We start from the raw sequence: 17,806 nt of genomic DNA, 5'->3' as shown, positions 1-17,806 counted from the left end.
TGCGATACTCCTGACCAAACTCACCATAAGTGATATTGAAATGCTGGTGTTGTAGGCACCTCCTATTCTTTAAGTTAAAGGAATCATACAGTGACAGAGGAAAATAATATAAAGTACTGGTGGTGCAACCGAGGACACAAGAGCAGAAGCCTACATTGAGTTGCAAGTTTGATAAAAGCAGAAAATTAGGGGAAGTGATGGTGTGATATAGAAAAATCACTTGTGATACAGATAGAGAAAAGGTATTTGACAAAAAAAGTAAGCAATGGTGGTTGGCCAAGAGGGATGTCCCTTGTGGCAAGCCTAGAGTTAGAAATGTTGTGTGGAGGTATATAATACACGGTATTTATGAACACAGACTTTGGACAACCTCAGTTCTTCATTCTTTGACTCACCCCACCACCAACAGCCCATGCAAAAATAATTTGTCTGCAGGGGAAAAAATCTGTATTGTTCATACAAATCCCCGGTGGGACGGAGACGTTCGTAGTGTTGGGACATCCGTAGATAATCATGTGATGAACCAGATTCTCGTTGCCTCTTTGTATGTCCGGCTCAAACTGTGAAGGGGAAAGATACATGTTACAGAAAGGCCTCTTGTATTGATGAGTAGGAGGGTACACTTGCATTCAGATATGGCTTTCAGTTGCTTGTAAGATTTCATATAATTTATTCACTGCCAGTGGGGTTTTCTACTAACCACAACTTTTCCTGTTTTTCCGGAGACTCATTCATGTGTCCAATACAAAGATCATAGACAAAGAGTGACTTTCAGGCTATTTACACACATGAACTACATTTCCAAATAAATTAACTTAAGCCTAATCTTGATACTTTATGGTTATCCAGAAAATCTCCTTCATATTTGAAACTTGTATATAAAAAGCAATTACATTTGTATGAACCTATGGGCTTTCCACTCACTCCAGTTGATTTAGGCAAGCCTTGCTCATTGGAGGATCATAATGAATTATAATGTCAATCTGTACAGTGGCAATTCTTCACTGAACTGAAGTCTGGTCCACTGTTAAATAGGTATTGAGCTAACTCATTCAGACCATTAATTAGCGCTATATTAGTATATTTACTGACACCCTCAAGCTTATATTCAATTTTAAGCCTTCAGCATTGTTTTGCAGTTAATAAACATGTTAGGAGTGCCATGATAGATACACCCTTGAGTGTTTTGCGGAACCTATTTAATGGCCACATTTTTTAATATCTAAAAGTAAGAATAATTCTGGACCATTCATGATTTCCATGATGTGTATTCCTTGAGACAGAGCTCACAACTCACCAATGATAAAATCCATTTCTTCTGGAGATCCATAATGAATATGCATAATAAAATCACATACATTGATACTCTAAAGAGAATATTTGCATATTTGCTAGACTTTTTTTTAATTTAAACTTTATTGTTTATTGATGGCAGTTCTGCAAGTATGTAGTCTCTTAATCCGAAAAATAGTCTTTAAAAAGAATGTTCGTTCCCTGATAAACATCTTACAGTGGCATATTATATGAATTAAATCTTCTTTTGTACTGCCACAGAGACGACAGGTGATAACCTCGGACTGTTTCCAAGCAGACTCCTCAGCTAAGGTCGGAAAGTTACCAAATCTCAGCCAGGGCCATCAGCTTTTTTTTATAAAAATGGAATAAGTTGTATCCAAGTAGGCTGCCGGGGTAAGTGACTTGTAACTGTTGATCACGGCCCAGGAGTGGGAACGATGGGAAAAAATGTCTTTGTCCGTAATCAATGAATGAAATTTGGCCGCTTTGTTTAATGCCTGTTTGAATGAAGCGAATGCCAAATTTTTGTCCCAGAGATTTGCAGAGCATGTTTCCTCCAATGCCCGCGATAGGAATTTTTTTTGCCTCTGATTTTCTATGAGTTTCCAACTCCTGCCTTAAAATGTATTAAGATTATTGTTGGTTGCTTTCTTCTTAATCTGGTACCACACCTTGATGTATGAATAGAGTCTCCCCAATGATTCATTCTTTAAGCCAAATTCTAGGCGCATTTGCGCTGGAGAAGCGGAATTGGGAAGTCGAAGGAGCCTTTTGTAAATTTTGGTTATTAAATTGTTTAAAAGGTCCGAGTCCTTTCCATGCATTGCTACACTTGCATATGTCAAAGTGGGAAGGGCCTTATTCGCAATCACAGTTAATAGTGGTTTTAAGGATGGACCTTTCAGTTTCTTCGACAGAGTGCTGAGCCCAAATATTAAGGCTCCTGCTCTTTGAGTCGGATATTTTTTCTGGTCTTTTAAAGCGAGCTTATCGTCGATAAAATATCCCAGGTATTTGTAATTTGATACCTTCTCCAACTGTTTTCGTTCTAACCAAATATTATGATGTGTTAAACGCCGGTTGATAATTAACATTGCTTTGGTTTTCGTTGCGTTTAGAGCCAGATTGTTTGCAGACAGGAAAACTGAGAGTTCTGTTAGTAGCCTGGATAGACCAACCTTCGTTAAACTCATAAGGACGATATCATCGGCATAAGCCAGATGTGTGAGCTGTAAGTTGCCCAATTTCGGAGGATGTGCATTACAGATATTTAATTTCCCAGAAAGATCTGAAATAAAAAGATTGAATAGATGAGGAGCAAGTACGCACCCTTGTTTTAAGCCAATTGATGTAAACGCTTTTCTCGATAAACCGGAACCATCCCCCAGTTTCACTTGAATCCAGGTGTCAGAATAGAATAGCAACAGGCCCCTTAAGATACTCTCTGGTATAGACCATGCTCTTAAATTCTTCCATAATAAATTTCGGTCCACACTGTCGAAGGCGGCTTGTAAGTCTATAAAGCACAGGTTCAAATCCTGTTTACTGCGTAGGCATTTTTCCGCTATCATGTTGATGGATAAGATATTTGATATTGTTCCAATCCCTTTTCTGAACCCTGTTTGATTCATAGGGATAAATTATTTTTCACCTGTCCAGTTTACCAAGTCATTTAAAAGAAGCGATGCAAAATATTTTGCCTTTACGTCCTGCAATGCTACTAATCGATAATTAATCGGGTTAGTTCTTTCTCCTCCTTTATATATTGGCATAACTATAGAGCCTTGCCAGCTTTCAGGGACTCGGTTATAAATTTGCTCATCTGCAAAGAGTTTCTCCAGAAGTGAACTCCAATATTCGGGTGCATATTTGTAAACAGCTTGCATGATGCCATTCGGCCCTGGTGCCCCGTTGGTTTTGCCCTTTTTAATTATTTTTATTATCTCCTCTGCAGTGAAAGGATCGTACGAGATTTAAGAACTTGAGGCATTGCATGAGTTACAGGTTGATGGCTGACTCCCTTGTTCTTTATCTGTTATCCTTTTGTTTTGATTTTTTAGGGCGAGTTCGTTACCTGAGGTTTTTAATGAGGTTTTTCTTTACATTTTGACGAAAGGAAAGTCGCTCATTCAATTTCCTGCACATTTGATGTAAGAACATTACGAGGAGTTTTTCGGGAGTTTTGAACTAAAGAGCAGTTTGGACCAAAAGCGCTCATTTATCCTCTTTTTAAACTCCCAGACCTTCTCTTTATATAAATTTCTTTGCGCAAGAAAAGTGACCAATTGACATGCACCTTTATCGTTCGACTGCAACTTCTTACGGGTTCTTCGCAGATACCTTCGTAGGTCTTGTAGTTCCTTCGATAGTTTGCTCTGTGAACCATCTCTGTTAGTTTTCGTATCGGGTAACTTCATTTTCAATTTTAGTTTCTCCAGAAAGAAAGACCATGCTTGGATCTTATTCCTTGGGGCGGTACCTAAATCATTCAACGTGTCCTCCATTATCGAGACCCACTCGATTTTATTTTAATTAGACCAATGTATGCGTTTTAAATTAATTGTATATAGATGACCTTCTAACATGTACGATGGTTGCATTCGGAATGTTGCATTGCATGATCACTCATCGGGGTGTATTCAATATAGAAGCTGATTACTAAAGGGATTAATGAAAGACTTACAATTGTAAAGTCCAGGGTTGATTGGGCATGTGGACTATAATAAGTTTTACTTGGAGGTTGATCTTCCTCTGTCCTCCCATTCAGGACAGGCATACCTAGATACTCTAGTTCTGTTACTAATTGAATCCCTAAATGATCCTTTTTAATTCCTGCCCCACCATGTATCTATTGTGGATCACTCCAGTGCATGTTATTGGCAGTTAATATATCATCTTCCTCTGGGGAGTATATCAAGTTAGAATTAAAATCGCCGGTTATTATAATGTTCGTCGATGGCTCTGTAGTGCGAAGGCCCATTATTACATTACACAGTAGCGCATTCTTTGTCTTTTTCCCTTGGGATTTAGGTTGAGTGTAATAATTAATCAGGATTGTCGACTTGGTATTGCTTGCATTTTGTCCTGTTAATTTGATTAATTGGATACTTGGATCAGGAGATTTTAGTTGTTCAGAGTTAATTTTTAAAGATGTTGACACATATACTGAAAGGCCTCCGATGGCACGACCATAGATCTTACAATTGACAGCAGCAACAGTATAGTGTATAGACCCAACCAAAGCAATTTCTTCTTGCAGCCATGTTTCTTGTAAAGTGATTATATCGCAGTCCGCCCATTCATCCAGTGCGAATCCTTCCTCCAGTAATCTTTTTGCGCCTGCAATGTTCCATGATAATACATGTATGCTAGTCATCCTGAACACCCTACTGGGATTTACTATTCATTAATTAAACAAGTAAACACAATATCCCGTCCATTTGTCTCTAGATAATTAATATTCAATTTGTTTTTCCTTCTGATTAGTAGGTCTGGCCAGAGTTCATGGAGATGCTCTAAGCAAAACTCTGCCCACAAATCTCCACCTCAGATCCACCAGAGGGGGAGTTCGGTACATCATGCTATTTGTGCAGATGATTTGTTAGCACCAAGAGATTCTCCCCCGCAGTAAAATCAGCACAAATGACATCACACAGAGGGCCCTGCTTCTTGCTGCAGCTCAATAGATCTTCTACTTGAGCAGCAGCTACCTCAATGCGAGCAACAGTTGCCTCCATGCGAGCAACAGTTGCCTCAATGCGAGCAACAGTTGCCTCAATGCGAGCAACAGTTGCCTCAATGCGAGCAACAGTTGCCTCAATTCGAGCAACAGTTGCCTCAATGCGAGCAGCAGTTGCCTCAATGCGAGCAACAGTTGCCTCAATGCGAGCAGCAGTTGCCTCAATGCGAGCAGCAGTTGCCTCAATGCGAGCAACAATGCGAGCAACAGTTGCCTCAATGCGAGCAACAGTTGCCTCAATGCGAGCAGCATCTTTCGCAATATGAGCAGTAGTGACCTCCCGCGACCGCCTGTGTTCAGAAGTCTAGCAGCGCGGGGGTCTCTCAAATGTTTTCTCTATCTCATCAACTTAACATTGGCAAGCTGAGCAAGTGAAAACACTCCACTCTGCATCGCTTTGCAGAGTTTTTCGGAACTCTGTGCGGAGTGTGCACAACTCTTCAAACTACACAGGTGGAGTGGAAATCTTCATAACCCCTAATTTTAAGTTGTACAAACACCAAGACCCCGGCACTTTAAATATATCATACATTTCTATAGCACAGAAAACACCCTATGATCATGAGAGAGACATCATGTCGCAGAGATTCTGTGTACAGAACAAATTCACATTACTCAACAGTAATTTATTTTCAGAGATACATGAAATAAATATTATATATTTATTTCATGTATCTCTGAAAATAAATCACTGTAATAAATTACTGTTGAATAATGTGAATCTGTTCTGTACACTGAATCTCTGCGACATGATGTCTCTCTCATGATCCTTGGGTGTTTTCTATGCTATAGAAATGTATTCAAAACGTGTTTATGATATATTTAGAGTGCCGAGGTCTTGCTGTTTGTATATTTTTGAATAAGCCCCTTGTGTCTTGTTCTAATTGATACTCTGGGTAGTGGGGTATCTTACCCTGAGTGGCAACCTATTGGAATTGGTGACTTGTAAAAAAGTGCAATTTAAACCGTACCTATTTCTGGCAATATTGTTTTTGGAAGTGCGACATCATATCCACCACTACCGTGCGTGGTTCCTAATCTTAAGTTGCTTTGTTTGTTGCCCTATGCTCATCATCATTGATGATTGTTTATATATAGTTATGTTTCTTTGCTTCCAAATACTTCATTGTTCTGGGAATTTATACAAGGGAAGACTGTATTGTTGTTACCAAATGTCCCTGGAATATATTCCTGGACCTCTTGTAGTATTGGACAACTCTCCTCAATTAATAGTGTGAAAAGGAACCCAACCGTGCACCACTCTTTCCTTCCTTTTTGGTGAAGTAAACTATTTATCACATTAATCAGGTTCACCTTGGATGCATTCATACTAGTTCTGCTAGAGTCAGCCATTGTTTTTCTCTGTGAATATCACTAAATGCTGTTTTTGGCCAACAGGTTTAGAGATTGAATGGACGAATTCAGAGTCCATATTTTACCGCTATCATGGGATGTATGACGGTACAACGCATGCTTTTACCACGCATGCTGTTACAACGCAGGTTTTACTACGCATACCATTACAAGGCATTACACTTTGGGGTGCTGGATAGTGAATAGTTTAATTTACTATTCCAACTCCAATCCCCGTGGACACTAGGGAAGGTGTTGGATAGTAAATTAAACCTATTCCTTATGCTAGAGCGCCCCCCAGTGTAATGCGTTGTAATGGTATGCGTAGTAAAACCTGCGTTGTAACAGCACTGCGTGGTAAAAGTTGCGTTGTAAAGGATGTTTCCCATATCATGTACCTTTCATAGCTCTAGACACCGATTGATGTGCAATGTGCAATGTGGGTGTTAAGGACCTGGGTGCGATCTAACTGGATAAATATGCCTGGTCCTGAATGTGAGAAGTTGGCCTGATATATAGTGTTCACTATTCTAGTGATCACTCTGTATCATTCCAAACAACCCTTATTGATGATTGGTTGTAAGTCAACCTTACAGACCAGCTATCCTAGTAGCGTGGACAAGAGCAGTCTTTAGGCTAAACTCTAGAGGGCGTGTTAAGCCAGCTGTTTCACCATCACATATACCCCTTGAACACCAAGTGAAAGGACACCACACAAGTTGTTATAAAAAATAAAGGATATTTATTAATAACAAGTCTACCCTGAACTCTTTATGAGTCAGGGAGCTAAGCACAATACAAAACTCTTAAGAAAATACTGTAAGTTGCACAAATAACACAACTGCCCGAGGGGCACGAAAAACCATATACTCTAAAAGTGGAATGCGAAGTACTAGCAGGTAAGTAACACGATCCAGAGGCTTCAGGACCGCTAGGACTACCTTACTGAACCCTCAGGTTAGGAGCAGGAGGCCTAGGGAACCCGGGTGCAGAGTGGGAACTTCTTACGCGGGATGCGGGACAAAGTCTATGGAGGCTAGTATTTTTAAAGTTACTGTTTCCGGACGAATCCGACTAGGTAGACTAAAAACGAAAAAGGATCTGGACACTAGGGTAGTGAACCTGTGCTGGAGCACCGATATGCTCGAGTTACCTAGCCCAGGGGCTGCGGCTGCATAGGGTTCAAATGACGTTGGGAATCCTCGTTGTAGTCTATGGAGCCTGAAAGAAGATGTTGCTGGCAGGCCACCAGTGAAGATGTTCGGTGTGATCCAAGGCTGGATCAGTGAAGAGGACGACCTGAAAGCAGAGGGGACCCAGTTCTCAATCACTAGCCAGTGATTGTGTGGGCACCAGGATGGCACCGGATGAAGTCACCGCGATCAGGTGAGTGGGTGACGCTGGACTCTGCAGCCACACGGGCCAAGAGGCATTGTCGGCGTCCAGGCTGGAGGTGCGAGCTGTCCCACGATGGTGTCTGCTGTCGGCGATGCTGGATCCAGGATGGGAGCAACAAGCCTTGGCAAAGGCAAGCCCACGCGGTTGAATCAAAATGGCGGCTGGAGTGGACCAGGAGGGTCCAGGGCACTTCTTGTTGAACAAGGAGCAAGGGCCAGTCTAGAGGACTTAGACCAGCGGTGAAAACGTCGTGGTACGTCGTCAGGAGGGCCACTAGCCGACGGGCAAGTGACCGGACAACGTGGCAAACAGCAAGGCAGTAGAAGGGCCCCACGCAGATCTCGTGGACGCTGGGGGGCTGGACTTCGGTGCTGGAGCTGCTCAGGGTTGGGGCTTCTCGAACCCCAGTGCACCCACTCGAGGATCCCTTGGTGGTCGTGCTGGTTAAGCGTCGTGCAGGTCTTGAAGATAGCCGGTCCCACGGGTCTCGTCGCACCCACTAATCTCAGCTGGGCTGATGATGCAGGTAGAGGTCAGAGATGGCAGGGAATCCGGGTCTCGTCGAGCTGGTCAGTCTTGATCCGGAGGATGGACATGCAGCAAACCGCAAGCGCTTAGATGGTGCCTGCTGGTGCAGGGTGGCTACTCCTTAGCCACAAGGGAGAGTCTTCAGAGAATGACAAGAGTTCCTTTCGTGGAAAGTAGTTCAAGTTTCAAGATTATCCAATTTGGGAAGGGTGCCCGCTCCTACCTTTATCCGAAGAAAAGGGGCTGGCACACGACTAGGTCCTGCCCATGGGTGGGACCAGGAGGGGGGTGGTTACACCCCTCTCCTTTGTCCGGCTCTCCCCAGCTCAGGGGCTGGTGTGCACCTGGAACTGGTTTGAGCCGGCATATGCACAGTGAGCACCGGGGTGCCACTTGCAGTCACCTTCCTCTCAGCCCTGCCTACCTGGGATACACAAAATCCTGTGTGGGATGGTGCTGGCACCGCCCCTGACAGGAAACCCTTTGTCCAGGCCTCCCTCGCTGGAAGGACTCCCAGCAGCAGGAGGTCAGACTCGTGTCTCAGTGGCAGCATCCATTTTGTGGAGCTGAGGCTGTGTTTAACTTTAACCGGGGTTACAGCTACCAACATGTCTTCTCCCTCTAGAGGGGTGGAAGGCTACCCCCATCGCCAAAACTGGCGAGGGGGTAGTAATCCAAAGCGTATGACACCTTACACGACATGTTTAGATAATGTCAGACCAAAGTTACCATAACCGCGAGGATTATAAGGCACTTAAAAGTATATGGTCTGACGCTATCATGGAAACGGCTAAGGGATAGATCCCGAAGGCTGCAGACAGGCTCAGCTCATGCCAGAGCACCATCTCACACGATTCTAAGCACTCTGCCTTCAGGATTGTTAAGGCCTGCCATAGGAGTGACTGATAGGAGATCTGTGTGCCCATTTTAGGTTTAGATATAGGTATACTATATCTAAAGCAAGGGTGATTACACCACCTTGCCCCAGTTGTCAAGCAGCCAGTTGTGTCTGTTTTGGATGGCCATCCAGAGGTGGCATAATACATGCTGCAGCCCCTGGTAGGCCCTTTGTGCACCTATGCCCTGGGTACCTAAGGTACACTGTACAGGGGTTGATAAGGTGACTCAGTATCCAATTAGGTATGTACCTAGGGTACATGGAATCCATTTTACAGAGAGAGCAGGGGCCTGGGGTCCTAAATAGCAGGGCCCCAGGTCAACTAAGTCGAAAAACCAGCAAAACAGCAGGCAAAAGGTTGGGGGCAACCATAGTCAGATATCCACCTTCCTACATACCCCCCCCCCCCAAACGAAAGGAGATAAGGCTATCCTTGCCAGGTAAGCCTATATTGCCTGAGTGGCCATATAAGGAAGTACCAGCACTGGCATGGTTACCCCCTATCTCATGGTCCACTAAGCAATCCCTCACCCTAAGGGTTTCTGAGGGTCTCCACCATAGGGAATCTCTACCTGTGGTGTGTTTTGGCAAAGGAAAAGGCTGGTGCTGAGATGGAGTACTGAAGTGAGGCCCCACTAATTTTGGGCTCAGCTTCCTCCAATCATTATCCACCATGTATGCCTTTCTTTCCAGGACTGAGTTGCTGTATGCTCTCAGGGTCAACCTCTGCCTACCTAAAGCTGGAGGCTGGGTCCCTCTGTTTGGCTTACTGGAGGGACAGGCCAGGTTTGGGGCCCTTAGGTCCCAGGTTTGGCTGTGCCCAACAGTGTCCATCTGTGGGAAGTCCCTAACTAATTTTAAGGGGGATCCCTCAGGAGTTTGTTTTATTTTCACTTGGCTAGGACTACTAGCTTCAGTGCCCTTAATCTGTTGATTGGGGAATTCTTTTGGACAGGGGGCCCTTTGGGGTCCTCCACTGGCCTCACTGACCTCCACAGCCCTGAGCTGACTGAGGCAGGGTAGAGAGGGGCAGGTTACCTGCTCCAGACTGGGTCCCACCTTGGAAGGGTCCACTGACATCAGAGGCTCTGCCAGGCTAGGCCTGACTACCTCTGGGGCAGTTTCTTCACAAGGGGTAAGATCAGTTCCCTGAGGAGGCTGATCCTTTCCTAATGTCTGGTGGGAGGGAGATTTCTCTTCCTCCTCAATGCTCTCTGTCTGAGTGGAGTGATCCATAGTTTCAGGCTTCACAACACTATTATCTGTCTGAGTTTGAGCTGTGGCCATCACAACCCCACCAACCTTTTCAGGAAGGGACTCAGTTTGGGTTTGCGCTGTTACCATCACAGCCCTGCTAACCTGTTCAGGGAAGGAATTTGTCTGAGATTGGGCTGTGACTGGCACAGCCCTCCTGACCTGTTCAGGGAGGACATCTTGGACTGGGGCTGTGGCTATCACCGCCCCACTAACCTTACCATGGAGGTTTACCATTCTAAAATGGGTTTCTTGCTCTATCTCAGCCCAGGCTGAGATCTCTAAATCATTCCCCAGTAGGCAATCTACAGGCAAGTTTGATGACACTGCCACTCTCTTGGGGCCAGTGACACCTCCCCAGCTGAGATTTACCACTGCTATGGGATGATCTCTCTGCACTCCATCAATGTTGGTCACCTGGTATGTGGCTCCAGGTATAAGTTGCCTTGAGGGGACTAGGGTTTCAGTCACCATGGTGATGCTAGCCCCTGTGTCTCTAAAGGCCTCAACTTTCAGACCATTGATGAGGGGCTCCTGTCTGTACTTGTCCAAAGTGTTGGGACAATCGGTGAAGTTGGCAAACCCCATGCCAGTCTCACAGACAAGAGTATCTGAGTTAGGGGACCTGGTTAGGCCAGAGTCCCCAGGAACTCCCAAAGTAAATCCACCCAAATTCTTGGAGGCACTCCCACCACCTGGGGGATTACTACTAGTAGTAACAGGAGGCTTGGAAGTGTTACTTGGGGGTATGTTTTCCTTATTGTTGTTGGCCCTTGGGCAACTGCTGTCAGTTTTCAAATGGCCTACCTGTTTGCAGGTATAGCAATAAGGTTTCTTCTGGGTATTGGAAGGATTCTGGGACCCGCCCCCCTCAGAGGATTTTTGGGGCCCTGATGTGGTTTGATCTGTAGATTTATTCCCACCCTTCTCTTGAGGCTTGGTTGATTCCTTCTTTTGGTCACCACCCTGGTTCTTAGGCCTAATCCTGGTTCTGACCCATTTGTCTGCCCTCTTACCCAATTCTTGTGGAGAGGTCAGATCAGAGTCTACCAGGTGCTGGTGTAATAACTGCTTCTGACAATTATTTAAGACTTGCTCTCTCATAATTAGATTATACAATCCTTTGTAATCAGTAACTTTACTACCCAGTAGCCAGCCGTCCAGAGCCTTAGTGGCACAATCAACAAAGTCAGCCCAATCCTGAGACTGAATTTTCTGGGTGTCCCTGAACAGCAACCTGTACTGCTCAGTTGTTAAGCCAAACCCATCAACCAGTGTATTCTTCAGGACTTGGTAATTGTTAGCATCCTCAGCTCTAGTAGTGAGGAGCTTATCTCTACCTTTACCTTCAAAGGAGAGCCACAGTATAGCTGCCCACGGACTCTGGGGAATGCACTGGACAGTGCAGGCCCTCTCCAAAGCAGTCATCCATTTGTGGATGTCATCCCCTTGTTTAAAGGGTGGCACTATTTTACTCAGGTGTCTAGTATCAAAACTCCTGTCTTTATCTTTAGGGATAATGCTGCCACCAGTGGGGACTACCCCACTCAACTGTTGCTCTCTAGCAAAGGCAAGCTTCTCCTTGGCAAGGGCAAGTTCGTCCCTCTGGATCCTTAGATTAGCTTGTTTCATCCTTGCTTCATGTTCTCTCCTCTGAGGGGAAGTCATTCTCCTCTGGGGAGAAATCATTCTCCTCTGAGAAGAGGCATGAGAGTGCACAGATCTATTGGAGTCCCTAGAATGAGACCTGTCTCTTCTAACTCCAAAGTTAGGCCTGCTTAGGGTCAGTACTGGGGGTCCCCCAGATCCTTCCCTATGTAGGTCTAAGTTGGCCCTAGTAAGTCTGCTGACTAGCTCAGGACCTTTGTTTGCCTCATCCCCAGAAAGATCCTCTTCATCCTCCTCCTCCTCTACTTCTTCAGTTTCAGGGAGGTCTGGATCACCAAGGGTACCTTCTAAGGCTGGCATGCTCCCATCTGTATGAGAAGCCTTTCTAGCATCATAAGTCTCTAAGAGACCTATCAGAAAGGGAGTGGTAGGGTTAGAACCCTGTTTCAATTTCCTGGAGGTACACAATTGTCTCATCTCCTGGAAACTGAGAGCTGCATATCTTGAGATGACCTGTGGAGGGTCACTAACCACTAGGGGAGTCTCTGAAGACTCTCCGTGGGTAGACATGCTTCTAGTGTGGTGTAAGTGATGCACCTACCTACACTATGGGTTTACCTACTGATCCCTTGCTAGAGTTGTAGTTTAGGGTGTGCTAAGCCCTGTTACACTACAACAGCTGGTTCAGTAGAACTCAGAGTATTCTAAGCTAAGTTATATGTACCTTGGTACTTATGTGATCTTTCAAATGATATTCTTAGGTTACGTGTGTGGTAAAACAACAGCAAGCTCAAATCCCAACCGCTGCTCACCAATGTGAGAAGCTGGCCTGATATATAGTGTTCACTATTCTAGTGATCACTCTGTATCATTCCAAACAACCCTTATTGATGATTGGTTGTAAGTCAACCTTATAGACCAGCTATCCTAGTAGCGTGGACAAGAGCAGTCTTTAGGCTAAACTCTAGAGGGCGTGTTAAGCCAGCTGTTTCACCATCACATATACCCCTTGAACACCAAGTGAAAGGACACCACACAAGTTGTTATAAAAAATAAAGGATATTTATTATTAACAAGTCTACCCTGAACTCTTTATGAGTCAGGGAGCTAAGCACAATACAAAACTCTTAAGAAAATACTGTAAGTTGCACAAATAACACAACTGCCCGAGGGGCACGAAAACCCATATACTCTAAAAGTGGAATGCGAAGTACTAGCAGGTAAGTAACACAATCCAGAGGCTTCAGGACCGCTAGGACTACCTTACTGAACCCCCAGGTTAGGAGCAGGAGGCCTAGGGAACCCGGGTGCAGAGTGGGAACTCTTACGCGGGATGCGGGACAAAGTCTATGGAGGCTAGTATTTTTAAAGTTACTGTTTCCGGACGAATCCGACTAGGTAGACTAAAAACGAAAAAGGATCTGGACACTAGGATAGTGAACCTGTGCTGGAGCACCGATATGCTCGAGTTACCTAGCCCAGGGGCTGCGGCTGCATAGGGTTCAAATGACGTCGGGAATCCGCGTTGTAGTCTATGGAGCCTGAAAGAAGATGTTGCTGGCAGGCGACCAGTGAAGATGTTCGGTGTGATCCAAGGCTGGATCAGTGAAGAGGACGACCTGAAAGCAGAGGGGACCCAGTTCTCAATCACTAGCCAGTGATTGTGTGGGCACCAGGATGGCACCGGATGAAGTCACCTCGACCAGGTGAGTGGATGACGCTGGACTCTGCAGTCACACGGGCCAGGAGGCGTTGTCGGCGTCCAGGCTGGAGGTGCGAGCTGTCCCACGATGGTGTCTGCTGTCTGCTGTCGGCGATGCTGGATCCAGGATGGGAGCAACAAACCTTGGCAAAGGCAAGCCCAAGCGGTTGAATCAAAATGGCGTCTGGAGTGGACCAGGAGGGTCCAGGGCACTTCTTGTTGAACAAGGATCAAGGGCCAGTCTAGAGGACCTAGACCAGCGGTGAAAACGTCGTGGTACGTTGTCAGGAGGGCCACTAGCCGACGGGCAAGTGACCGGACAACGTGGCAAACAGCAAGGCAGTAGAAGGGCCCCACGCAGATCTCATGGATGCTGGGGGGCTGGACTTCGGTGCTGGAGCTGCTCAGGGTTGGGGCTTCTCGAACCCCAGTGCACCCACTCGAGGATCCCTCGGTGGTCGTGCTGGTTAAGCATCGTGCAGGTCTTGAAGATAGCCGGTCCCACGGGTCTCGTCGCACCCACGAATCTCAGCTGGGCTGATGATGCAGGTAGAGGTCAGAGATGGCAGGGAATCCGGGTCTCGTCGAGCTGGTCAGTCTTGATCCGGAGGATGGACATGCAGCAAACTGCAAGCGCTTAGATGGTGCCTGCTGGTGCAGGGTGGCTACTCCTTAGCCACAAGGGAGAGTCTTCAGAGAATGACAAGAGTTCCTTTCGTGGAAAGTAGTTCAAGTTTCAAGATTATCCAATTTGGGAAGGGTGCCCGCTCCTACCTTTATTCTAAGAAAAGGGGCTGGCACGCGACTGGGTCCTGCCCATGGGTGGGACCAGGAAGGGGGGTGGTTACACCCCTCTCCTTTGTCCGGCTCTCCCCAGCTCAGGGGCTGGTGTGCCCCTGGAACTGGTTTGAGCCGGCATATGCACAGTGAGCACCGGGGTGCCACTTGCAGTCACCTTCCTCTCAGCCCTGCCTACCTGGGATACACAAAATCCTGCCTGGGATGGTGCTGGCACCGCCCCTGACAGGAAACCCTTTGTCCAGGCCTCCCTCGCTGGAAGGACTCCCAGCAGCAGGAGGTCAGACTTGTGTCTGTGGTGGCAGCATCCATTTTGTGATGCTGAGGCTTGAGTTAACTTTAACCGGGGTTACAGCTACCAACATGTCTTCTCCCTCTAGAGGGGTGGAAGGCTACCCCCGTCGCCAGAACTGGCAAGGGGGTAGTATTCCAAAGCGTATGACACCTTACACAACATGTTTAGATAATGTCAGACCAAAGTTACCATAACCGCGAGGATTATAAGGCACTTAAAAGTATATGGTCTGACGCTATCATGGAAACGGCTAAGGGATAGATCCCGAAGGCCGCAGACAGGCTCAGCTCATGCCAGAGCACTATCTCACACGATTCCAAGCACTCTGCCTTCAGGATTGTTAAGGCCTGCCATAGGAGTGACTGATAGGAGATCTGTGTGCCCATTTTAGGTTTAGATATAGGTATACTATATCTAAAGCAAGGGTGATTACACCACCTTGCCCCAGCTGTCAAGCAGCCAGTTGTGTCTGTTTTGGATGGCCATCCAGAGGTGGCATAATACATGCTGCAGCCCCTGGTAGGCCCTTTGTGCACCTATGCCCTGGGTACCTAAGGTACACTGTACAGGGGTTGATAAGGTGACTCAGTATCCAATTAGGTATGTACCTAGGGTACATGGAATCCATTTTACAGAGAGAGCAGGGGCCTGGGGTCCTAAATAGCAGGGCCCCAGGTCAACTAAGTCGAAAAACCAGCAAAACACCAGGCAAAAAGTTGGGGGCAACCATAGTCAGATATCCACCTTCCTACACTGACGTTGGTGGTGTATAGTCAGGTAAACCACCAGCATCAAGCAATATAATAGCCAATTACAGGAATACCGATCATTGTAATGTTCTAAATTCTAAAATGATGAACATGGCAAATGGGTTAACAAGGCAATGAACTCTACTGAGTAAACAGAAGGTTACCTTAAAGATGTGATGCTTCACTTGCACCTGAGGCAGCGGTAGGTATGCACAGCCATATGTCGTGCCAGTAGATGGAACAGGAAACTAAAAATTGGACATGAGGAAAAAAGATAATGTAAGAGCACGGTTTGTAACGCCCTGATGGAGGATCCTTTCAATAAGAATTATTCTAGAACAAACCTTTTCAAGTGTCTGCTGACAGTACTCGGTAAAAGATTGCTTTACTCTCTAGCTTTACACGTTTGTCTCTGGCTTAAAAAATGAGTGAAAATCAACCCATTCACCATGAAAGATGCAGGATGCAAATATGTGCCTGGAATGCGAACACCTTCAGAGTGTTAAAATGCCTAATGATGAGCAGTCATATTGCTTAAGGAACTTCCAACCCCTGCTCAAGGAGTCTTCAAAACTGGCCACGTGAAAGAGCACACTCAGGTGGAATAAAGAGATCCGTCCACCGGCCAAGCAGGCTCTGCATGTCGATTCATCACATAGCCTTTATTTGTATGTATCTGCAAGTAAAAACATAGAAACAAGCAGTGGTACGTGTTACTTCCTACCTGCTTAAATCTAAACCTAAAACAGATATCATAGCAGTAATTTAATTAAGAAGTGTTTGCAAGCTAAATTATAAGTGTAAGAAAACAGGCCACTAGATGTGTGGCCTGCACAAGTAATGGGCCCACATTTGCCATCCATTGGGAACCAAAGACTCCATTAAAGTGCTGGCCTCTCTCAGGAGAGCCGAGGAGGGCAGTCCAAGGCCAACTCAAGGGAATGTCTCTGCAGACAAGACAGTAAACATCACTGACCTTCCCTATGAGTGTATTCTAACATTATGAGGCCTACCCCAGGTCAATATCCAAAACTGCAGAGCCCCTCCGCACCAAGCTACCTGGGTGCGGTTACCGGGCCGCGAAGGACAGGTGTCTCCACACACAGCCCAAACATGTGTGCACACGTGTTCATGTGTAACCAGCCAAATGCGCCTTACCTTTGCTGCGTCTCAGCTGCCTTATCTTAGGAGGCAGACACTGGTGGTAAACACTTGCAGTTTACCATGGGTGAGTCAAAGGTTACGAGGCTACCCCCACAGTAAAAGGGCAAAAAGAGGCGATCAAAAAGTGAAAAATATGGGCGGATTAGATGGGCAGAACCCATTGTCTCACAATATATAATTGATTATATAGATGAAAAGAGGGATAATTGTGAAATAGCATTGACAGTGTTCACAGTATTTTTCACCTTCAGGCACTTCTTTCTTTCAGTAAAGTAAAACATGAACCCATGACTAGCATTTGTTTCGAAGAAAGGTGGAAGGCATGAGCTGCTTGTTAGTGTAGAGATCTCTGTGTTTGTCTTTCCCCTCAGTATAGTCTGTGTGGCAGTCGTAGCTAAACCACCTCCTTTCCAGGAACACTGACTGGGGTGAGTGTTTGTATTGTCAACGCTCCGTCCATCACCACCTTTGGTTTTTCTTTGGTAAGGTAGGACACACATACTTGGTAGAAATGGAAAGTATTGAAATGTACCTGAAAAATGTAACGTATCAGCATGTTTATTTTGAGGCTAAATATTCAAAGGATGAAGTCACAACACCTCGAAGATTGTATCAAGTGCGATAATTATTGTGCAGGACTCCGGGTCACTTGTAACGAGGCCTCTTACTTAACCTTAAGTACAGAGGCAATGTTGCTGCCTATCTGGTTAGCTACAATTACCCCACACCTCAATTTTCCAAACCAAACTATTTGTACTAGATCACATTAGAAAATTATTTATTGGTTGAAAAAAATACTGGTAGCAAAAATTGGAGAAGTATTTTGCAAGCAGTAAATAGCACATCTGGACCAAAGTCCTGCACACACTCAAGTCAGACCTTGATACTCTTGAATGCGGCCGGTGCTTAAGTTGAGCCGGTTGTTTCTGTTGCTCAGCACTGGCACGTGATCATCAGCAGTGCCGCTTTTCATGAGCACCGGTTAAGGACACAATCATTTATGGTAAGCACGGGGGAGATTAAG

The 17,806-nt window shown here is 45.6% G+C and overlaps 1 protein-coding gene across 1 annotated transcript in view; it reads right to left on the bottom strand.

The window, feature by feature from the left end:
• Positions 1-17,806, bottom strand: part of LOC144769986 (DBH-like monooxygenase protein 2) — a 119,512-nt gene that overhangs the window by 74,407 nt on the left and 27,299 nt on the right. The window contains exons 4-5 of the mRNA XM_078654182.1: positions 15,783-15,866; positions 396-560 (exon numbers count right to left, since the gene is read on the bottom strand). Of these exons, the coding sequence (XP_078510308.1) occupies positions 396-560; positions 15,783-15,866 (249 nt within the window). The remainder of the gene's footprint in view (positions 1-395; positions 561-15,782; positions 15,867-17,806) is intronic.

The sequence above is a fragment of the Lissotriton helveticus genome, chromosome 7 (genome assembly GCF_964261635.1).
Source record: "Lissotriton helveticus chromosome 7, aLisHel1.1, whole genome shotgun sequence".
In the NCBI taxonomy this organism is placed as follows: domain Eukaryota; kingdom Metazoa; phylum Chordata; class Amphibia; order Caudata; family Salamandridae; genus Lissotriton; species Lissotriton helveticus.
The sequence above is the reverse complement of the archived record's forward strand: the minus strand, read 5'-3'. Positions and strand labels throughout refer to the sequence as shown.